Here is a 23832-nt window from a genome sequence, read left to right on the forward strand (position 1 = left end):
GAAGTCACTGATTTATGGTGGATTTCGGTTGATCTGAACAGAACAATAGAATTAGTTTGTGTTGACTTTACTACTCTTGAAAGTATTGCTTACTGTATTGCTGACAGGTTTCATATTGTTGTCTGAACATTCTTATACATGTGTGTTTTTACAGGAAATAACCTTTCCTAAAATGGTGGCCAACTGTTGTCGTTTCCTGTGCTACTTCTGTCGAATCAGCCGTCAGAACCAGAAAGCCATGTTTGACCATCTCAGCTACCTGCTGGAGAACAGCAGCGTGGGCCTTGGTGTGTGGGTGTGGGGCTGTGGGGGGGAGGAGGCGGGTCACTCTCAGTAAAAGCACTAAAACAGTGATCTCATGTCTGCCGAATTTTTAATGCACACAACAATTAAACTACTGGTTAGTCGATTATGCAATGATTGATTGAAGGTGGTTTAAATGTGTCTGGACAATCCAAATATTATACTGCATTAGACTTGTAAAAAGAATGTAAATAACAAAAGTTAACTTCATAATTAAGGTTGAGGAACTTAGTTACTTACTCAGTATGTGCCCTTCATGTCAGGCTCATTACAAAACAGGCTACTGTGTCAATTTGGATGATTCTATTTCTATTTTGGTTTGATTTTGATCCTTGTTTTTCCTTCTCTTATCCTCCTCTCTCCTCAGCGTCTCCATCAATGCGGGGATCGACTCCTCTGGATGTAGCTGCAGCGTCAGTCATGGATAACAATGAATTGGCTCTGGCTTTGCGAGAGCCTGACTTAGAGAAGGTGAGCTGTGCTCAGATGCCTGTTGACCTAACATAAAGTTTGAACTAGGAATCAGTCTTTCCATTTGATTCGAAGTCCTCTGGCCAAGTGAGCTTTTTGACTGTGTGCGTGTGTGTGTACCAGGTGGTACAGTACCTGGCCGGATGTGGTCTCCAGAGCTGTGTGATGCTACTGCATAAAGGTTATCCCGACATCGGCTGGAACCCTGTGGAAGGTGAACGCTACCTTGACTTCCTGCGCTTTGCTGTCTTCTGTAATGGTAAATAAGAAAGCTATTTTCTTCTTCTTCTTCATTACAGAGATTTGGGAACATGACTAGTCCTATAGTGAAGCCAAACTACTTGCACAAACTGTAATTTGTATAACATGACACTCTTTCCTACCTTTCCCATATCTGCTACCTGTGGTGCCCAGGTGAGAGTGTGGAGGAGAACGCCAATGTTGTGGTGAGGCTACTGATCCGCAGACCAGAATGTTTTGGCCCTGCCCTTCGTGGTGAGGGAGGTGATGGGCTGCTGGCAGCAATGGAGGAAGCAATTAAGATCTCTCAGGATTCCTGTAGAGATGGTCCATCTCCCACTTCTGAGAGCAGCAAGACACTGTAAGATCACACCCATCCCTCACCCATTTAGATTAGATTAGATTAGATTAGATTCAACTTTATTGTCAATGAGCAAGTACAGGGACAAGCCAATGAAATGCAGTTAGCATCCAACCAGAAGTGCAATTGTGTACTATTATATATACAGAATACAGAATATATACAGAATATATACACTATATATACTATATATACTAACTATGATTATAAATTAATAAAGCATCGACGGTAGATCTGTTCGATGCTGTCCAGCCGTGTACCGGTGATCCTTTGGGCAGGACTGGTGAGGGTCCAAAGAAGCAGGTAGGCAGGGTTTTAAGTGTGAGAGGACCAGCCTCTCAAAGCACTTGGCAATGATGGGGGTGAGGGCAACAGGACAGAAGTCATTCAGGGCCGTAGCGGTGGAGTGCTTCGGCACTGGCACGATGGTGGTGGTCTTGAAGGTAGTGGGAACAACTGCTTGGGCCAGGGACAGGTTGAAAACGTCCGCAAAGACCCTGGCCAGCTGGTCTGCACACGCTTTGAGCACACGCCCAGGTATTCCATCAGGGCCAACTGCCTTCCATGCGTTCTCCTTGCTCAGGATGGAACAGACCTCTGAGGTGGAGAGTGTGAGAGGCAGATCGTTGAGAGGTAGAGCTGCCTTGGACATCACCTCCTTGTTTTGCCGGTCTGAACTGGTTGAGCTCCTCGGGGAGGGAGGTGGAGCTGGTAGGGGGCACAGTGTTGGGTGGTTTGTAGCTGGTGAGTGTCTGTATGACTTGCCACATACGCCGGGGGTCAGAGGAGTTGAAGTGCTCTTCAACCCTCAGTTGGAGCCATGTTTGGCCTGTGAGATTCCCCGTCTCAGGTTGGCCCAAGCTGAGCTGTAGGCCTCCCGGTCCCCAGATCTAAAGGCTGCATCTCTGGCTTTGAGCAGAAGCCCAGGGCTTCTTGTTTTAAGTGATGTCACTCTGTCCACACACCTGTTGATATGATCCAGGACAGAGTTTGTGAGAATGTCACTTTCCGCAATATGCTCATACCCTTTCCTTTACTGACTTAATACAAGACAGAATGATAGTATGGTCTTCTTTGGGCCATGAACACTGGGAGCACTTAATGTTTGAACTGATGTTGTTGCCATTTACATCCATTTATAGGTTATTTTGCTAGGATTTTACTAATACGGTGTAGTGGAAATAATATTGTACCACTTGAGTTTAAATTGGGCTGAATGTGGCCCCTAACTAAAATGATGACACCCCTGGCCTACAGTATTGAATACTCTTCTAACATCTGCACTGCACTGACTACTTTACTTATTTTACTTTTTACTTTTACTTACTTACTTTATTTTTTATTTTTAATTGACTAGTGTTGACAGAATTCCCCATATTCCCTCCTATGTGTGAGTATTGTACCTGTATTGACTACTAGCTCCTGGTAACTGCTATGTTGACTGTGTGTTTGTGGCAGTGGCAGTGACATACTGGAGGAAGAGGAAGAGGAAGATGATACCATCCATATGGGAAATGCCATAATGACCTTCTATGCTGCTCTCATTGACCTATTGGGCCGCTGTGCACCAGAAATGCATGTGAGTGTCACATGCAGAAACATGTACACACCAATTTGACGGTATACACACACACTGGTTAGATCTGATAGAGTAGCGTGTCGAATCAACTTTTAATGTCATTCTCTCATACTCCTGCTTCTATGTAATGTCCACAAAAGTGTCAATTTTTTTCTGTTCTGCTTTGTTTTTCTGGTATTTCTGCCAATTCTGCACCATATTTTTTATAGAAACCCCAATGGCATACATAAAATAACAAACAATTAGTCATCAATGCTTAGTTAAAAGTAAGTACTTATAGTGCACGCACACACACACACACACACACACACACACACACACACACACAGAAGTACAGACAAAAACCTAGCCCGACCGAAGAGACTACAGAGGAGACTAATTAGACCTTAGTCGGTGTAACACTGTGTATGTTTGGTCATCCACAGTTGACAACAGATGAAAGTTACTCCTAAGTCACATTCAGAGAAATGAGAAGGCACATAAAGTCCACTATTTAAAGTTTCCTGGTTTTGACATTATGTTATAAGTATATATATATATATATGTTGTTATGTATTTCTGAGGGATCCAGTCAATGACAATTAAGTACCATGTATCAATTGTGGTGTCATTGATTTACTGTAAAAGTATTGTACAGACATTTTCCCTCGCTCTATTCTATTCTATTCTACTGTCAGTTGATCCATGCTGGTAAGGGTGAAGCAATCCGTATCAGAGCTATTCTGAGGTCTCTCATTCCCATTGAAGATCTGGTGGGGGTCATCAGCATTCCCTTCTCTATGCCCAACCTGGCTAAGGGTGAGCATATTTAGATACTGTACTACACTATACTACAGTATTTAGTTAATGGAGAACTTGTGTATTAATGCTATACTGGCAACTGTTTCATGAAATTAATTTTTTTCCTGACTTCTGAGATGAATTGTTAACTTTTATTGGTGATAGATTGAACAGTTGATATATTTTTCTAAAAGAAGATACTATTCTCTTAATTTGCATTACTTTTGAGTACGTGAATCTTGAAGTGGATGTGGGTCACTCTGACACTTCATGTCTCTGTGTGTACGTGTTTGTGTGTATGTGTGTGTATGCTTTACATGTACATAGATGGTTTAGTCGTGGAGCCAGACATGTCTGCAGGTTTCTGTCCAGACCATAAAGCGGCGATGGTTCTGTTCCTGGACCGGGTCTACGGTATTGAAGACCAGAATTTCCTGCTCCACCTGCTGGAAGTCGGCTTTCTACCAGACTTGAGAGCTGCGGCCTCCTTGGATGCTGTGAGTGTCAGAGAGTGAGATGATGTATGCGTGTATGACATGGATAGTGAAATTCTTAACCATTGCTAAATCACTTTTCCAGTCACACTGAAATGTACTGAAATGTATTTAACTAAATCCAGTAAACAATTCAAAACTTAGGTTCATCATGAGTAGCTGGAAGGTAGTGCAATAATCACAGTGCCTTGCTCAATTTCCAGAGTTACTGTACTTGGCCTCTGCTGTAATTGCAGTGTACAGTTAGCCATTCAAATGCTGAATAGGCAAAGGCTGCACCATGTATCGATTGGAAAATCCAAGTCTTAGTCCTTTTTGAACAAAAACACCACTCATTCTCCTTGAAAAAAACTAATTACACTATAAAAGCAAGGTGTCTTCTTCATGTCTGAGTATCTCTTTGTCTCTGTCTGCTTTTGTGTCAGGTTGCTCTCAGTGCCACAGACATGGTGCTCGCCCTTAACAGGTATCTCTGTACAGCAGTGTTGCCTCTGCTGACTAAATGTGCACCGCTGTTTGCGGGGACGGAGCCATTCGCCTCGCTGATAGACTCCCTCCTCCACACTGTTTACCGGCTGTCCAAAGGCTGCTGTCTCACCAAAGCCCAGAGGGATGCCATAGAGGAGTGTCTGCTGGCTATGTGTGGGTAAGCAGAACAGAGCAATCGGAACATAAACTCTTGACACTGACACCACTTACCACAGACCATTACCATTAACATGTTTTATGCATTAAGCTTCTCATTGTGTATCATTCCATACACATTTTGCCATTATTTCAGTGATGTAAAGGTTATTGATGTATATTTGATGTAATTGTTGCCTTAATACTACATGAGAATGACATTAAAAGAAATATACTGATGTTTTGTTGTTAATTGTAGCAAGCTGAGGCCTTCAATGATGCAGCACCTGCTGAGGAGGCTGGTGTTTGACGTTCCTCTGCTCAATGAGCATGCCAAAATGCCTCTCAAGGTCAGTTAAATCATGTTATGCTTTATGGCATGTGTGAACATCTGTATGTATTCTTCTTACAAGGCATCAGGAAGATGCTTTAATAATTGCATGTCATTTGCACCACACATTGTATGTCGATTACTCGTACACAAGAAATGTTGATCATTGTGTTGCAAACTTACTCCATGAATTTGTTGCTGGGTTGATTGTTGATGAAAACACTGTGGAAATCTGTTAAATCCTGATACACATCCTGCTCATTTTCGTCAGCTGCTGACCAATCATTATGAGCGTTGTTGGAAGTACTACTGCTTGGCTGGAGGCTGGGGCAGTTATGGAGCTGCATCTGATGAAGAGCTTCACCTATCCAGGAAACTCTTCTGGGGAATATTTGATGCTCTGTCTTGCAAGGTGAGGCTTCAATATCTGTGTATGTGAGATAAAGAATGACTGAATGCTGAAATATTTGGGAGACACGTGAAGATTAAAAGCTCTAAACATGTTTCAGTCCCCAGTTTGAAAGTGCAAACACACTGCTTTAGCCTCTGATTTACATTAGAGCATCAGTATCCCATTTGTGTGAGTGTTGTTGTAAGGCAGGGGTGTCAAACTTAAATACACAGTGGGTCAAAATAAAAAACTTGGACTAAGTCGTGGGCCAGACTCCATATTTCTTGAAAAATTGACTACAATTGTGCATGTTTTTCCTTCTCTCAAGATATTTGATGATCAACTTTTTCATATGGAAACTTAATATGTAAGTTTAGCTTAAACATTAAGTCTGGAACAAGCACAGCTTTATATTATAAATAGGCTCTTAATGTAAATGTTCTTTATTGCTTTGCACTATCCACACTGCTGCTGTAACATGTGAATTCCACCGTTGTGGGACGAATAAAGGATTATCTTATCTTATCTTATCCCTTATCTTAAACACATGAGAAATGGATTTTCAAATAAGAGATACATCAGTGGCATTCATTTCTTATTTTTATTTAAATAAATAAAAGAAAATACTTATGCCTCTCTCTAGCTGTAACCTTTCAAGTTAATTTTCAATGGGAACCTTTTTTTTCACAGAAAAACAAAACAACCAAAATAAAATAATGATTTCCTTCAATGAAAATCCAACAATTCAACTATTCACAGTCCATGCCTTGGAATAGTAAGACAAAAGTGCATTTAGAAAGGCTCAGTTTGCTACACTCTGATTTACTCTGATGCACCTAGATGTGCTGCTGAACATAGAGAGTATTTGAGCAGCTTGGGGACGGAGTTGGGGAATTGTGTCTGGGATGAAATGAGGAAACAGAGTCATACTTTGACTTTGAGCATCACTGGAGTTCAATCAGCTCCATTTGGAAGTTGGTTGGTGCGCGTTCCACGTCAACTGCAAACTGATTTCTAAGCAGTCCAAACTTACATTTGTGGGCTTCAAAGTCGACAAATCATCAGCAAACTGTGCACTTGGCAACACGGAGGTAGAGATCTGCTCTTTCATAGTTTGGCAGCATGGGAAATGGCCCAAGTTTCCCTGCAGCATCCGAGTCTCCCACAGGCACAACTGGGTTTGAAAAGCCCTCACCGCAGCTTGGATGTCTGTAATGACACGGCCCCGCCCCTCAAGCTGCAGGTCGAGCACATCGAGATGGCTCGTGATGTCAATTTGATATTATCTCGGTACAAACAAATAAATGATTACCAATTGCTTGTCAGAAGTATTGGCGTTGCCAAAGCGAAGAATGAACGCTTTCTTTTTTTTCACTGATATACTGTTCTAATGATATTTGTATGTATATATTACAAACACAGCAAGCTTTAAAATGTGTATATATATGTGTGTGCTTTTCTGATCCAGCGCTATGATCAGGAGCTGTTCAAGCTGGCCTTACCTTGTCTTAGTGCTGTGGCTGGAGCTCTTCCTCCAGACTACATGGAGTCCAGCTACATGGCCATGATGGAGAAGCAGTCCTCTATGGACTCAGAGGGAAACTTTAATCCCCAGCCTGCAGACACCAGCAAGTATGCAGCAGTTTCCTGACTTTTCTTTTGCTTCAGAACCCATTTAGGTGATTATTCCATGTTGGGAGATCGTATAATTGTTACGTTCTTAATCGCTGAAATGGTGAAATGTGTTTCTCTCCTCAGTGTGACTGTCCCTGAGAAACTGGACTATTTCATAAACAGATATGCAGAACACAACCATGAGAAATGGTCTATGGACAAGGTGAGGATACAAACACATTTAACCAGTTTAACGTCTTTAAAAATGTTTGAGATAAGGAAAGAAAATGTAATATTTGTTTGAGTTGTATGCCATGTTTTCTTTTGTTTTTTTTTTACAGTTTTCAAATGGCTGGTCATATGGAGAACAGATATGTGACATCTCCAAGAGCCACCCATTACTGAAGCCATTCAAAGGCCTTTCTGAGAAGGTATTCTGACCATGACCCCAACCTATATAAAACATTCACCCAACCCTGGCCTAAAGCTAACCCTACAAATGCTTTCTGGGAAAACGTTCCGGATAAACTATTTCTAAATGTATTCCCTTTTACATTCGGCTGTACTCATCTATTGTTGACTGAAAATACATTATCCCAAACCTTCAAAACGGATTTTTGCCTTTACACAGTCTTGAACATGGAATTAAAGCCCCACAAGGTGATACAGGAAACAAACACAAAACATATCCCACCTATACAGATAAATTACCAATGAAACAAATGAGTTCACACAGTATTTTTTAATGAATTTATGATTAATTTTGTGTGTGCCAAGTTCAGATAACTTGTGAGCTTCTAATGAAGCAACACAACACATCAGCCCTTGTAAAACATCCTGATTAAACAAGTACTTCAAAAATCAACAGGTGTGCAAAAGGTGAGGTGCCTGTTGTTGAAGTGTGTGTTGCTTTGGTCCTGCAGGATAAAGAGGCTTACTGTGGGCCAATCAGAGAGTCTGTCAAGACGATGCTGTGGTGGGGTTGGAGCATCGACAGGATCAGAGAGGGAGACCCTGCCAGCCTCCACAACAAGTCTCGCAGGATATCACAGGCTAGCCAGGTACACACACTTGCACGCACGCACGCACGCACGCACGCACGCACGCACGCACGCACGCACGCACGCACGCACGCACGCACGCACACACACACACACACACACACACACACACACACACACACACACACACACACACACACACACACACACACACACACACACACACACACACATATGCATGCACACTCAAACACAGAAGCATGCATGTATTCAACAGACACACATAGGAAAAATTTAACTTCTTATTCTTCAGCAGCAGTCTTTTGATGGAGCTCCGACTTTCAGCCCAAGACCTATTGACATGAGCAACGTTACATTATCCAGAGACATGCAGGTATGTCACTACATACATGCTGTATATCGATGTATATATATATTTATATATACATATACTGTATATACATATTGTAGTGTATGAACACCAATTGTCTGTCCTGTGTGTCTTCAGTCTATGGCAGAGCTGCTTGCAGAGAATTATCACAATATATGGGCCAGGAAAAAGAAAACAGAACTGGAAGCTAAAGGTAAAAGTCATTCAGAACTTCCTCTCAATCTTCACCACCAAATAACGAAACTGCTTCAGATTTTGGTATTTGGATCTACGTCTTTGTCTTACAATGAGTTTTGTTTGAAGGTGTGAAATACTCAACTGTGTCAAATATGCAAAAACAGAAGAAATCAGGAAGAGGCCAATACTTAGAGTCCTTATAAAGCCAGCTGATGTCACTGAATGCCCATATTGGTCATTATGCTTCATTCTACTTCACTGTTCCGGCAGTCGTCACACTGTGAGTGTTGTTGGTCACATGTTAAGGTGAGTAAGTGGCGTGTTGTTGTCTGTGTCCAGGCGGAGGAAATCACCCCCTGCTGGTTCCCTACGATACACTAACAGCCAAAGAGAAATCCAGAGACAGGGAGAAAGCACAAGATATCCTCAAGTTCCTGCAGATAAATGGCTACACAGCGTCCAGGTACATCAGACATGTACTGATCTTCCTGCCACAGCACAGATGTCTTATTGAAACTCATTCTAGATGTGCAGGATGTTTCCGGCAGAGATCTGTCTTAGCTTTACTGTCATGATAATTTACTTTAAACTTGTGTTGTTTGTAGAGGTGTGAAATCGCAGGAGATGGACACTCCAGCCATAGAGAAGCGATTTGCCTACACCTTGCTTCAACAACTCATCACGTATGTAGACGAGGCCCACCAACACATGATGGAGTTTGGTGAGAGTCTTCTTTTGGCGTGGGACACGTCTCAACAACCTCTTAACATTTATGTAGGGCAGTGTGCATGCAAAGTAGTATGTAGCACTGAGACACCATTACCGGTGTGTAAGTAGTCCAGCTCAATATATAGGTTTCAGTGATGTCTCAAATGATAGTCATTTTATAGCTCATAAAACAGCTTAGACATAAGAGGAGTCCTAGCTAAATTCTGCATGTTGCATCATATGAGTAGTGTCAGGATAAACACACAGACACACAGAGCGTGTAGTGGGAGTAGGCTGAGTGGCTATGCATGTTGACCCAGCACTGTATGACCCTTATAAATGTTTGGTGAAAGAGAAACAGATGTGTTGACCTCACTGTCTGTTATCTTTAGATATGGGCTCGAAAGTGAAAGGAGAGAAGATTCCTTATGAACAGCAGATGAAGTTCTTTGGAAAGGTGTGAGTCGTTTATTTTCTTATTTTTTATCTATGACCCAATTGTTTTTTTTCTTCTTTAATTGAGAGAAATATAGTATGGTAAATATAGTATAATGTGTGTGTAATATGGCTAGATTACCTTAAATTTGGTGTCATTTGTAAAAATGTAAGCACTTGTATGTACTCAATACACAATTAGGACAATAAATATGTCAACATAACATATTTCTCACCTGCTACACTATTTTACCCTCAGGTGGTCTTGCCATTGGTCGATCAGTACTTCAAAAACCACAGGCTCTACTTCCTGTCCACTGCTATCCATCCAATCAGCAGTGGTGGCCACGCCTCCAACAAGGAGAAAGAGATGGTGACCAGGTGAAACCAAGATGGACACATTCATTTATTTTCTATTGTTTCTTATAATCTGGTGTTAGATGTGTTGATTGAGTCCTTGTAAAAGTATGTGAAGAATGTATTTAATAGCCAGTAAAAGCTCCTTAAGCAACTATAACCTCCACCAAATGTTTCTTGTAGCTGCTGATCACTAATTTAGAATTCCTCCCTGCAGCATTCATTTACAGGCATGGCTAAACATTTTGACACTGCAAATCAAAACTGTGCATTTCATAACCACTTATTCAATACATGGACTTCGTAGAGCAATACTGCGAGGCTACATACTGTATATCTGAGGCGATATTTCTCAGCGGAAGTTTTACGTTCATTTTGTGCTGCCTGTCTTACATCTCTCTCTGCTCCCCTCACCTCCCTCTTCCCTTATTTGTTCATTTCAGTCTTTTCTGCAAACTGGGAGTTCTTGTCAGACACAGGATATCGTTATTTGGTAAGCAAACTTTATATATGTTGCAAAGGAGGATATATTTGCTCACATTTGTGTTCCTCTGGTGCAGCAGGGAGAGGGCAATGTGGAAGGTCATCCTGTTTGCTCTGTCCTCTAGGAAATAATGCCACATCCATCGTCAACTGCCTGCAGATTCTGGGACAGAGCCTGGATGCCAGGTGAGACAATACATGGAGAGTGTGTTAGCATCTTCTCATCACATCACAAGCTTTAAGTGGAATGAATAACTGTATTCTTAATATCCTTTTCTGTGTTTTTTTTGTAATATCAAAGTCTTGTTTCCAGCTACTCTTGATGGTTGGAACAGATGTATTTTTTTAATATAAAATGTTAATAACATTATCTCTCTTACAATATGTTATTTATTGTAGCATCAGATATATTTTACATAATTGAACAATTGAATGACAGGGGATGTCCATGTTTGAGCTTTGGTCAGTCTGTGAGACTTCATCTTTAAACTGCTGTTTAGGATGTTTGATGCTGTATGAATAATGCAATCCTTATATTCTTATCCGTATGTCAGGACGGTGATGAAGACAGGTCTAGAGTCAGTAAAGGCGGCGTTACGGTCATACTTTGATAGTGCAGCAGAGGATCTGGAGAAGACACAGGAGAACCTGAAGCTTGGTCAGTTCACCCACAGCAGAGAGCAGCCGCGAGGAGCCACCCAGATCATCAACTACACCACAGTGGCTCTGCTGCCTGTCCTCTCCTCGCTCTTTGAACACGTTGGACAGAACCTGTTTGGACAGGATCTCATTTGTGAGTATTGACAATTCTGATTGCTCAATTAATGTCATATGTTTGATAACATCCATAACACGAAAAACTTAAGTAAAGTAAAAATAACATGATTTGGTCCTATAATCTAATTGTGATAACCATCACATAAGGTGTTTTGAGCTGTGATTATGACAACCACTCAAGCAAGTGTATGGACAGTAATTGTTTTCAACGGGAATGTAAAAGTCCTCGGTGTTCTTCTTTTTCTGTAGTGGATGACGTCCAGGTGTCCTGCTACAGAATCCTCAACAGCCTCTACTTTCTGGGAACCAACAATAGCATTTATGTGGAGAGGTACAGAATACACACCTTTGATAGGAAACAGTACAGTGCTTTTTACCAAATGTAAACACTAAAACACAAATGAATCAGGATGGATACAGGATGACATTGCAGTAAGAACATCTGTAGCTTTGTATAACACCGGACGTTTAATGTCAGCAAAGACTGGAGTGGAATGGTCAGGGATTTGATCTGAGCCACAGTGATTTGGCTGCCATGATCTAACTCCAGCAGCATTATTGTGTTTGATGAATTGCCCTTAAACATTGAGTGACTGTATAATTTCCCCCTATTGTCATGTCCTCTGCAGACAGCGTCCAGCACTAGGAAAGTGTTTAGCTGCTTTCTCTGCAGCCTTCCCTGTTGCCTTCCTTGAGCCTCAATTCAACAAGTTCAACAGCTTCTCCATCTTCAACACCAAAGGCGCCAAAGACAGAGCCGGTACTGATACACTTTTCATTCCGTCTCTAGTATTTTGACGGGTATACATTCGGAAATATATAGCATTTACTGCTACTGCTTTTATGCTGCTTTGGAAAATCAGGCTCATGTTCATCTCTTTGTCTGTCTGTTCACCTCTTCCCAGCTCTTGGTCTTCCCGGACAGGTTGGCGAAGTGTGTCCTCTGATCCCGTCCTTGGAGAAGTCTCTGGAGGACATCATGGACCTGGCAGAGTCTGGAATGAGATACACACAGATGCCTCATGTCATGGAGGTTTGAAGCGAGCAATTACTGTATATGCTTAATTCTTATTGCTGCAATTTCAACCCAGAATCTTCTCCAGGTAATAGAGAGGGGAGAGTAGAGGGGAAAACATCCATTTCACTGTGACTCAGGATAAATAATTAATTAGTTTTTGCCTTGGTGACTATAAATTAGTTCATCATAAAGTAACCATGTGTTTAGAGCCCACAGAGGACTATGTTTGATACTCAGTTTTATGGCACAATGTCCCAGCCCCTCAGATGAAGCGTTGAATGTTCCCTCCATGTGTGTAGGTGGTGTTACCAATGTTGTGCAGTTACATGTCTCACTGGTGGGAACATGGACCGGAGGGAAATCCAGACAGAGTGGACAGCTGCTGCACCAACGTGACATCTGAACACATGAATACGCTGCTTGCAAACATCCTTAAGATCATCTACAACAACCTGGGAATAGATGAGGGGGCTTGGATGAAGAGACTAGCTGGTAAACAAGTGTGTGTGTGAGAATGTGGGTGAATTGTACACAATCTGCTTACATCTCTCCAAACAAAATAAGCTCAAATACTCTGTACATGTTCTATTCTAACCTATTATATACTTTTTCTGTTTACTCCCAAGTTTTCTCACAGCCAATCATCAGCAAAGCAAAAGCCCAGCTGCTGAAAACCCATTTCCTGCCTCTTATGGATAAACTCAAGAAAGTAAGTCCCTCTTTGTAGATTTCTATGTTGGAACTTGCATCCATCCATCCATCCGTCCATCCATCCAGAAGCATGAGAAGCATTGAAATAGATCCATACATGCATGTCTGATTTGCGTTAGAACAAACAAAACAACCTCTGAAACAAGAACCTCTGAAATGCTGTGGACAATATTATGGCCTTTGAAATGATAAGAAATAATAGTATTGTTATTAATTATGTTAATAAATTTCCATTATTAATTATGGAGTTTAAGCTCCATTAGACTGTAGCCTATATGCCTGGATGTTGACACAACTGGAAACCTGACCCACGACTGGAGAGAAAGTGTTTGAGTGCACCATATTGTGCAATCAAATATTAGCTGAAAAGCTGTAAAAAAGATAGTTATATCACAAAGATATTGCTGTTAATTGAGATGTAACTGTTGTTTAGAAAGCTGCTGTCGTGCTGATGGATGAAGAACAGAGCAAGGCAGAGGGGAGGGGTGAGATGTCTGAGACGGAGCTTCTCATCCTGGACCAGTTCACCGTACTTGTCAGAGACCTGTACGCCTTCTACCCACTACTCATACGTTTTGTTGACTACAACAGGTACACGCCCCCATCCAAGCTTAGTTCCCTCAACTATTTCAACTATTTCATAAATGTATTTGATCTTCAGCAGCATATGAATAAACTTAAGTGTGAAAAAGCACAGACACTAATGGAGTCATTTTGTGATAAATTTGACACAAATTAAATTAAAGAGTTGGAATACAGGTGAAAGCAAACATTAGGTCCATGTTCATACAGCCTCAGTATGTTTAACTTTTAATTTAATGTAACTTTTAAACATAAACCCCATGTTTAAATGATGAGGACTGCTCAAGGTGGTGCCAACATGTAGTGACTGTGTTGTTTTATTCACAGGGCCAGATGGCTGAAAGAATCGAGCCCAGAGGCTGAGGAGCTCTTCCACATAGTGGCTGACGTTTTCATCTTCTGGGCCAAATCTCATGTAAGAAAATAATTCAGGAACATAAAACAACAAAGCACAGTGATGCTGGGTCAAAATTGTCAGACACTCGACTTGATGCTTTTAAGTTGTTTTCACATTTCCCTTACTCGCGTCTTTTCCTTGCTTCTTAGTCTTTCGTGATACCTTCCTGTTTAAATTGAATTGAAATGTAATCCTTTGGAAGACATCAGGAGTCCCATAAGATAAGATAAGATAAAAGCTTACTATCCCGAGGGAAATTACTGTGCAACAGTAACAGTAAAGTGTAGAATGGAAGGAGAACGAGAAATCACCTATGCTAGTGCAATAAAAAAAAAAAAAAAAACGTTCAAGAATGCACACAGCTAATAAAGTACACACAATAACAATTACACTTTATACGACAACAGCATACACGTGTGTTTATATGATATACAGCAACGTGTTGTGCGATATGCTATAAAGTGACAGTGAAACAGTTTGGGGGGGGGGGGGGTAGATTTATTATAAAGTCCGATAGCCACAGGGAGGAAGGATGTGGCATTCAGTAGTACACCTGGGAGGAATGAGTCTGTTACTAAGGGTGCTTCTGTATGAGGCCAGCGCCTGGTGGAGAGGGTGAGAGGCATTGTTTATGATGCTACATAGCTTGCAGGGCATCCTTCTCTCCAACACCAGATCCAACAAATCAAGTGCAACACCCAGGACGGAACCAGCCTTCCTGACAATCTTATTGATCCTATTGGCGTCTGCTGACCTCGCCCTACTGCCCCAGCACACCACAGCAAAGAAGATGGCACTGGCTACCACAGACTGGTAGAACATCCTCTGCATGGTGCTGCATACATTGAAGGACCGGAGCCTCCTCAGGAAGTAGAATCGACTCTGTCCCTTCTTGTTCACTGTCTCAGCGTTCTTAGACCAGTCCAGTTTGTCGTCCGGATGGACTGCCAGGTGTATACTTGCACTGAGTCTACAGTCACCCCCTTGATGACACAGGTGTGGGGGGTGACTTCTTCTTGCAGGGGTCCAGCACCAGCTCCTTAGTTTTGTCAGTGTTGAGCTACAGGTGATTCAGCTCACACCACTCGACGAAGAAGTCCACGACGCCCCTGTGCTCCTCATCTTTCTCCTCGGTGATACAGCTACTATTGCAATGTCATCTGAGAACTTCTGCAGGTGGCAGAACTCTGAGCAGAATTGGAAGTCGGAGGTGTACAGGGTGAACAGGAATGGCGATAGGACTGTGCCCTGTCGGGCCCCAGTATTGCACACCACAGTGTCAGACACACATCCCTGCAGTCTGACAAACTGTGGCCGACCAGTCAGATAGTCCACTATCCAGGAAACCACCTGCATCACCGCGGCTTACACCTGAGCAGGGCAGGCCGGGCGGTGTTGAATGCACTGGAGAAGTCAAAGAACATGACTCTCACAGTACTGCCGGGTCTGTCCAGATGGACATAGCCACGGTGAAGGAGGAAGATGACAGCGGAAGGCTCTCTTCTTCTTATTCAAGGGGGCCATGGTATCTCTGGTCAACCAAGGTTTGTTGTCGGGGAAGCAGCGTACAGTCTCTGTGGGAACAATACTGTCCACACAGAAGTTGATGTACCCTGTTACGCAGTCCGTGAGATCATCAATGTCCTCTCCATGCGAGTCACAGAGCACGTCCCAGTCGGTAACCTCAAAGCAACCCTGCAAAGCCTCATCAGCCTCCTGCGACCATCTCCTCACCGTCCTTGTAGTCACAGGCTGCCGCTGGACGAGAGGCTTGTACAGGGCCTGCAGGTGGATCAGGTTAGGATCGGCATACATTGGCATACATTGGCATACAGCAGATCCAGTGTTTTGTTGTCTCTGGTTGGACAGTCCACAAACTGCTTGAACGTGGGCAGTGTCGCTGCCAGAGAGACGTGATTGAAGAAGGTGTCCGGGTGCCGGGTCTGAAATCTGGCTACGGATGAGTGGTTGACGTCACTCGGGAGCGCCACGCTCGCCAAGGTAGGATGATACATCCAAGAGGATAACAGTGAGAACTCACACGGCAAATAATACGGCCTTAGACTCACAGCGTCCGGGCTACACGAACATTCTTTCACGTTGACATGACCAGTATTACCACCACCGAACAGTCTGGGAGCCGACGACTTGGCGTTGGAGTCCGGGATGTCCTCGTGAAACACAAAACACTGCTCTCACGATACATCCGCTGAGTCCTCACCAAGACCACTAGCTCGTCCGTCTTGTTAGCTAGCGATCTCACGTTCCCCATGGTGATTGAAGGGAGATACGGTTTGTATCTCTGTTTCTTTTCTCGTTGTTTCACCCCAGTATCAGTCATCCCCTGTACTTCCTTCTCAACTCCTTGGGGATCACTAGTCAACCCTAACTTAACTGATGAGGTAACCAAAAAAACACATAACATTAATAGAAAAACAGCTAAAAGCTAGAAAGAGAGAGCGAGAACTGTTGCCCATTTAGGCGCACTCTATAGAATAGGTATGGGGCTGCTCAGTCTGCCGCAGTGGAGTGAAGGCTGCTTCTTTTTTCTGCAGAACTTCAAGAGGGAGGAACAGAACTTTGTGGTCCAGAATGAAATCAACAACATGTCCTTCCTTATCACGGATACCAAGTGTAACATGTCCAAGGTATGGAAACTTCAATAGCAGAGAGAAGCAAAACACTTTTATTCCTGATTGAACTAACAAACTAGATGGAGACTGCACAGCTATATATAAGCAATGTCTGGATGAAATTAAGTTAATTGGAACAACTAAATATAAAGTGTTCTTGTGTGCATTTCCTGTCTACTGAAATCTGAACTTTATCTCAGGGCATCGTTTCAGATCATGAGAGGAAAAAGATGAAAAGGAAGGGTGATCGATACACGATGCAGACAAGTTTGATCGTTGCCACGTTGAAACGTCTGCTTCCTGTTGGACTCAACATCTGTGCCCCAGGAGAACACGAACTCATCGCTTTGGCTAAGAACCGCTTCACCCAGGTACCAGAACGTGACCTACTTGCCAAATAACATCTGAATACACAAGAATGAAAAGCGTGACTAGGCTTGCTTTATTTTTAACATAGTGCTATTTGTATATGTGCTTGATATATTTATATAACTTAAATCCTGCAATCAGAAGTTACATTTTGGACTTTGTTTCTTTTATGAACAGAAAGACACAGAGGATGAAGTTCGAGAGATCATCAGGAATAATTTGCATTTACAGGGGAAGGTAAGACCTCTTCACCCTCTCCGCTATATGTTTTCATATCTGTTAGTATTCTCCTTTTTTAACCACTTTTTCTTCCAATGGTATATATTAGATTTTCTGTTTAGTTATATTTATCAACTACTGTTCTTTTATAGATGTACATGTGACAGTTAAGTCTTTGAATCTCTGAATCCTTTTGAAATGTATCGATGGAGCTTAGGTGGTTCCTGTTTCCATTTATCATCACTGATATTTTTCCCCGAACCAACTTCAGCTCAGTTGGTCGCACCTGTAATCTCAAAGTTGCCTAAAAGACACAATTACTCTATTACTGTACTGTCCTGCCTCTTGGAGTCATTTCAACAATTGCATTTTTTAATGTGTGTACACAGTTGGAGGACCCAGCTATACGTTGGCAGATGGCTCTGTACAGAGACTTCCCTAAGCACAGTGAAGTCACGTGTGACCCAGAGAAGACTGTAGAAAGAGTCCTGGACATTTCTCATGTCCTCTTCCACCTAGACCAGGTGTGTGTGCACTGAAGAAAAATTATCCATCAACATTCCCAGACAGTTGTTTTTTATGCAAAGTGTACAGATGCTGTTGTGTTGTGTTGTTGACATGAGACCTAAGGAGGTGACTTCTGACTGTTGAATGAATATTTGTGTTCAGGTTGAACACCCTCAGCGCAGTAAGAAGGCTGTGTGGCACAAACTGCTGTCCAAACAGAGGAAGAGAGCTGTGGTTGCCTGTTTCAGGATGGCACCGCTCTATAACTTGCCCAGGTACACACACACACACACACACACACACACACACACACACACACACACACACACACACACACACACACACACACACACACACACACACACACACACACACACACACACACACACACAGATACAGGGGGGTTGGATTTCTAAGATATTGACTGTTGATTAATTGATTGATACCAGTTTACCTGATTCTAAGCTGCTTTTTTGTTTTGCCCTTTATCTTTTGAATTGTTCCTCATTAAATCAAATCAAATCCCTGCATTCTTTGGTGTATCTGCATTCATCCATAGAGTCCTTTTGAACCAAGCAAGATTTTCCACTGGCTGCTGCTAACTTGGCTCACACCTGGTAGTGGTGCTTTAACAACAGCAGCCATCTAACTATGACAGAGTGACTTGGTGGAGAAATATACTCTCTCGGTGCATTTTGACTTCTCCTTTGAACCAGGCACCGGGCAGTGAACCTGTTCCTGCAGGGCTATGAGAAGTCCTGGATCGAGGCAGAGGAACATTACTTTGAAGATAAACTGATTGAGGACCTTGCTGTGAGTGTTTTTGGTTGAAGGTATAGTATTAAAAGTTGTCAACAAAGTTGATTTCAGTGTTCTCATACTATGTGCTTCTTTCAGAAACCAGGTGAAGAGGAGCCAGCTGAGGAAGAAGAGTGGCTAAAGCACATTGATCCTCTCCATCAGCTCATTCAACTGTTCAGTAGAACAGCACTTACAGAGAAGTGGTGGGTGTGTTAAGAGCCTTTTCCAGCCTTTAGTTGTTTTTATTTCTAGATAAATAGCTTTCCAAAGCTCTTATTTGATCAGTCTTTGCTCCTTGATCTTCACGTGTCCTGGAAATCGACCTTGTCTCTTTGGAGCAAGCTTTTTGGTGAGGCATCCTGGAAGTTACAAGAGAAAGATACATTCCAATGCTGAATACTGTTATCAGACAAACATGCTCCTTCACTTGACATCATTTCTGACCAATAGTTGAGAGAGTGAAGGTTCAACATCACCTTCCTTATATTTTGGTTCTCTTGGATTATTTTGCATGAAATGGGTAAATGCAGCATGAAAGCAGCACAGGAAACATTCACTGCTGCTGGCTTTGTGTTTCAGTAAACTGGAGGAGGATAATCTCTACATGGCCTACGCAGACATCATGGCAAAGGTACATCATGTTTCGTAAACGCCAGGAATTCATGCATGCACCATTATCTATCATTTTTAAATGATATACAGTACGTGGGAGAAAATGTTTTAAAAGAAAGTAGCTGGTTTGTCTGAAAAAAATCACATTTTTGATTATTTGTTTATCTTTCTGCTGTCTTCACTAAATCTTCCTCACCTCAGAGCTGCCATGATGAAGAGGATGAAGATGGAGAGGAAGTGAAGAGTTTTGAAGTAGGTGAACAGTCTTTATTTGACGGAATTTTAGTATATTCAGCTGAGGCAGAAACCATATGAATATGTAGAATAATCCAGTTTGATAGAGTCTAAGCCCCCTTTTAAATGTGCAGGTTGGTTATTTCCTTTATATAGCAAGTTGGATTCTGAATAGATCTGTTTCTTTTATCAGAGGATTGTTGCTATGTCACCTCCTATCAGATGTGTTCTGTTTGAAACCCACAGGAAAAGGAAATGGAGAAGCAAAAACTGTTGTACCAGCAGGCTCGGCTGCATGATCGTGGGGCTGCTGAGATGGTACTCCAAACCATCAGCGCCAGCAAAGGTACCATTCCTCTCCCTCACTGCTATACACAGTGGCTCTGTGACTGTTCAGAGCAATCCTTATATACACACCTAAAGTGTAGTGCAGTAAAATAAATGTAAACTAGATGTAATGGTTTGATATCTATTGGGAACGGGTCATAGGTAAATAGCTCACCAAGAATAATTTTGGCTCTTTGGTCAACGTTTAGACCATCCTTCAGTGTGTATCTGACAGGTCTTTTTGAACGGCTGCCACCAGATTGGAATTTTGAAGTTATGCTGCTGTGAATGGGAACTAAACTTTAACAGTTAAAACATCAGAGTGGAAAGCTTTTTGTTGTCTTACAGTAAATGAAATGCATGAATGAAATATGTCTCTGTCCCGCTGCCAGGTGAGACAGGTCCCATGGTGGCCTCCACTCTGAAGCTGGGCATCGCCATCCTAAACGGCGGCAATTCCACCGTACAGCAGGTATCTCTGTCACCTGTATCATTTCTATTTTAGTATTGTTATTGTATTTTCGTTGATAGTAAATGTAATGCATTTTGTCTAAATGAGGTCATGTTAATGTCACATCTCTGTAGATTCTGATCATGATCGTCCTCTTCTGTTTTTTGTGATCTGTGCGTCAAAGCTGCCACCTTTTCTGCCTCTTTGATAGAAAATGCTGGACTATTTGAAGGACAAGAAGGATGTGGGCTTCTTTCAGAGTCTGGCTGGACTCATGCAGTCGTGCAGGTAATTCTGTATACTTGTGTTACAGTTGGGGAACTTTGAGATTGAAATTATTTTGGACAAGGCCAAATTCAGATGCTGACATGTTAGTAGTAGCAGTTTACTAATACAGCTCGGATATTGGTGAGGTCTCAAAGGTTTATTCTTCTTTGATTATTTATTATACATTTTCGTGTGTTTCAGTGTTTTGGATCTAAATGCATTTGAAAGGCAGAACAAAGCAGAGGGACTGGGAATGGTGACCGAGGAGGGATCAGGTATGCCATACTAAATTTGTACTATAAAATACATAACTTATGTTCCAAAGTGTCCCTATCAATAAATAGATCATTCTCTTTCTTTGACTGATGTAGTACTGAAATCGGAGCATTTTTGAAAGCCATACATAAATATTACAACGCCTTCTTTCCAATCACTCTAAGAATGGTTTCAAGAAACTGTTTATAATCTGTGCTAATGACTCATCACATGTGCTCAGAAATGTAGTGCGTCTGTCTTTTTTGAAGTATAAACTGGCATTAGATCAACTATAGAATGGAAGCAGAGGACAGTCCATGCAGAAATCTCAGGTGTTGTTATTGTAACTTGATGAAGATCAACCGAGGGGCTGTACTACATAGTAAGCTTAACAGACTTAGGGCCTTGTTTGTGTTAGCTGGCATGACAAAATCTATATCTCGCAACCGCGCTTAATCGGTGACGACACTGTTAATCAACATTTTGTTAACGGTTTCTTAATGTGGTGACGTGTGTACTTGTGTGTCTGCAGTGTCTGCAAAGACATTTTGGCTCAGGGGCCACATTTACTTTTGAAATTTGACTGGCGGGCCAGGCAAGTGTCTGACAGGGGGGGGCTGCTGTCGGTGATTTGCGCTGGCAAGTGCGCTGGCAAGTGCGCCGGCAAGTGCGCCGGCAAGTGCGCGCTAGAAGCGCCCTTCCGGTTGCCGGTGATTTCACCGATGATGTAATGAACTTCTAGGTGTTGTACGATCTTTGGTAATCAGTTAACAATTTAACTGCAATATTCTTCCTAATTACTTGTGCCCTGAGGTAAATACCTAGATGTGGTACCTTGTAGGGAGTATGATAATAATTGGTTCATTAATTACCTACTTACCAAATGATCAACCAATAATTGAAGCTTAAAAAAAAAATGAAATTCCGGCTACCCAACAGAAAGTGAAAAGGGTGTAGTAGAGACTTACATTCAGTGTGCACAGCAGCACTGGATACATTTGGCAGCCCGAGAGATGAACAACATACAGTATGTTTATATAAGGGAGAACATGCTGGCGATGGTAACATTGCCTGTGTTGCATGCAGGGAAGAATAAAGGTTTGTGTATGTGTGTGCGTGCGTGTGTGTGGAACACAGTAACCTTGTGAGATCCTGGCCCTAAATGTGACTTTAGGTCTGATTACTGTGGTAACTGTAGATGTGTGAATTACTGCAGTGGATTGGACATTCTATTGATAAGTTTACAAAATTATTTGAAAAGGACATTACAATTTGTAAAAGAGCCCGGAAACATCTTTAATTTCCCAGTAAAGGATAATAATGACATCTGTAATCAAATCAAATTAAAAGCTGTGTTGTGTTGCTGTCTTCAGCGTTGAAGCGTTGCCAATCACACTCATTGCTGTAAACAGGAAGTAAAGATGGACTGAGAAAAAGCCACAATCAGCAGCCTTTTTTTGTTTGTTTGTTTGTTTGTTTGAAAGTCAGAGAAGATGAAATGATCAGGCTGTGCTGGGCTCTCCACGTTTTCTGGGAACAGTCCCCTTTTGAGAAAAAAAAACTAAAATCAGGATTTTTCCTTATATGTAATTATTTTATTTTCTTACTGTCTTTCTTTGTTTCTTTCTTTCCCTCCTTTGTGTCTTTTCTCAATTGGGTTCACTGCACTTTCTTCCCCTCAGTCATCACTCATGAGCGTGGTGGTAATTATACCTTCTGCCATTTTTTTGTCTTCTCTCTCTCCCTCCCTCTCTCTCTCTCTTTCTCTCTCAGTGGGGAAGGTTTGTGTGTCAGATCATGTGCAGGTTCTGACTTTAACTCTATTTTTTATTGATTATTGATCATGTACCTGTATATGTATAGTTTTTTTTACGTTGGGTTTTCTTGCGTTTTGGTTGGTTTTCTACTTTCGATTCTGTGTTAGATTCTTCCTCATCTTTTCATCAGCACTCTGGATGTTAACAACAAAACAACTGCTGTGGAATTTGTGGAATGCTTAAAGATAATACAAAGTAAAATGTAAACACATGTACTCAGGGAGACGTGGCAGAGCTGTAGCCGTGCTGCCACATCATGTCATCCATAACAAAACTGCTTTTACTTCCTGTCAGGATGTGTACAGGATCTGGCACATTGTGAATATGACTAATGTTTGAGTATTTACCTTCCCCCACCCTCCTCGTTCTTCGGTGTCTTTGGTCAGCTCAAAGTTGAGATGTTGTTGTCGTGATGGTGATCTGTTGTGCAGTGTATGATCCCTTCTGTGTTCTCTGTCTTCTACACACACACACACACACACACACACATAGTTCTCATATGTTGGAACAACTGCATGTCTGTTCACTTCAGTAATTAGTTTAGAGATGAGTTGCGTCCAAAACTCCATTATACTCCAGCATAATAGCAGCCAGTTGGACAGACATTGGCCAACCACAGCTGTTGTTTAACTGATTGCAGGTTTTTTAACGAACGTGATCATATCTTATTCAACTGAATAATGGAAGGCAATGAACATAAAAAAATCACTTCATCAGTTGAATATTACTAACGACTGAAAAATGATTCAGTAATGATTTTTCTAATGGAACACTCCAATCTTTCAGTCAATCATTTCTAATGAGGAGCAGCTCATAACTGCCAGTAAAGCAGATTAACATGAATCTACTCGAGCACACAGCATTTAAAATGATAAGTTAATTGTCACCATCTTTCATAGCTGCACATAGAGAACCACAAGACCATGTTTGGCTTTGTCTGATTGGCAATGTCACAAATTGTGCTCCTACAAGCACAACCTCAGATGAAAGGACATAGTCTGAGCATGAGGAGCGGTAACTCTGTACAAAGAATCTGAACAAACATCCACAGTAAGATTAATCAGTATACTAAAGTGAATTAAAGACCCGTCTTCTACCATCTGATGATCTTTGAA

At 41.9% G+C, this 23832-nt stretch overlaps 1 protein-coding gene across 1 annotated transcript in view; it reads left to right on the plus strand.

Moving 5' to 3' along the window:
• The window catches only part of ryr2a (ryanodine receptor 2a (cardiac)), a 67618-nt gene that overhangs the window by 31268 nt on the left and 12518 nt on the right, over positions 1-23832 (plus strand). Inside the window, exons 47-90 of the mRNA XM_076149621.1 lie at positions 155-287; positions 671-774; positions 898-1033; positions 1189-1375; positions 2834-2954; positions 3632-3752; positions 4062-4231; positions 4654-4874; positions 5112-5202; positions 5455-5595; positions 7043-7206; positions 7333-7411; positions 7530-7619; positions 8112-8249; positions 8506-8583; positions 8698-8773; positions 9097-9220; positions 9363-9478; positions 9858-9922; positions 10160-10281; positions 10701-10750; positions 10866-10926; positions 11295-11533; positions 11767-11848; positions 12147-12277; positions 12423-12550; positions 12835-13027; positions 13162-13244; positions 13680-13837; positions 14156-14243; positions 16781-16873; positions 17059-17229; positions 17405-17464; positions 17836-17970; positions 18116-18228; positions 18670-18766; positions 18851-18957; positions 19334-19385; positions 19568-19618; positions 19847-19946; positions 20320-20399; positions 20590-20666; positions 20847-20920; positions 22583-22600. Coding sequence (XP_076005736.1) covers positions 155-287; positions 671-774; positions 898-1033; positions 1189-1375; positions 2834-2954; positions 3632-3752; positions 4062-4231; positions 4654-4874; positions 5112-5202; positions 5455-5595; positions 7043-7206; positions 7333-7411; positions 7530-7619; positions 8112-8249; positions 8506-8583; positions 8698-8773; positions 9097-9220; positions 9363-9478; positions 9858-9922; positions 10160-10281; positions 10701-10750; positions 10866-10926; positions 11295-11533; positions 11767-11848; positions 12147-12277; positions 12423-12550; positions 12835-13027; positions 13162-13244; positions 13680-13837; positions 14156-14243; positions 16781-16873; positions 17059-17229; positions 17405-17464; positions 17836-17970; positions 18116-18228; positions 18670-18766; positions 18851-18957; positions 19334-19385; positions 19568-19618; positions 19847-19946; positions 20320-20399; positions 20590-20666; positions 20847-20920; positions 22583-22600 — 4918 coding nt within the window. The remainder of the gene's footprint in view (positions 1-154; positions 288-670; positions 775-897; positions 1034-1188; positions 1376-2833; positions 2955-3631; positions 3753-4061; positions 4232-4653; positions 4875-5111; positions 5203-5454; positions 5596-7042; positions 7207-7332; positions 7412-7529; positions 7620-8111; positions 8250-8505; positions 8584-8697; positions 8774-9096; positions 9221-9362; positions 9479-9857; positions 9923-10159; positions 10282-10700; positions 10751-10865; positions 10927-11294; positions 11534-11766; positions 11849-12146; positions 12278-12422; positions 12551-12834; positions 13028-13161; positions 13245-13679; positions 13838-14155; positions 14244-16780; positions 16874-17058; positions 17230-17404; positions 17465-17835; positions 17971-18115; positions 18229-18669; positions 18767-18850; positions 18958-19333; positions 19386-19567; positions 19619-19846; positions 19947-20319; positions 20400-20589; positions 20667-20846; positions 20921-22582; positions 22601-23832) is intronic.

The sequence above is a fragment of the Genypterus blacodes genome, unplaced genomic scaffold, assembly GCF_046128005.1.
Source record: "Genypterus blacodes isolate CSIRO-AG114 ecotype Tasmania unplaced genomic scaffold, CSIRO-AGI_Gbla_v1 ptg000046l_1, whole genome shotgun sequence".
In the NCBI taxonomy this organism is placed as follows: domain Eukaryota; kingdom Metazoa; phylum Chordata; class Actinopteri; order Ophidiiformes; family Ophidiidae; genus Genypterus; species Genypterus blacodes.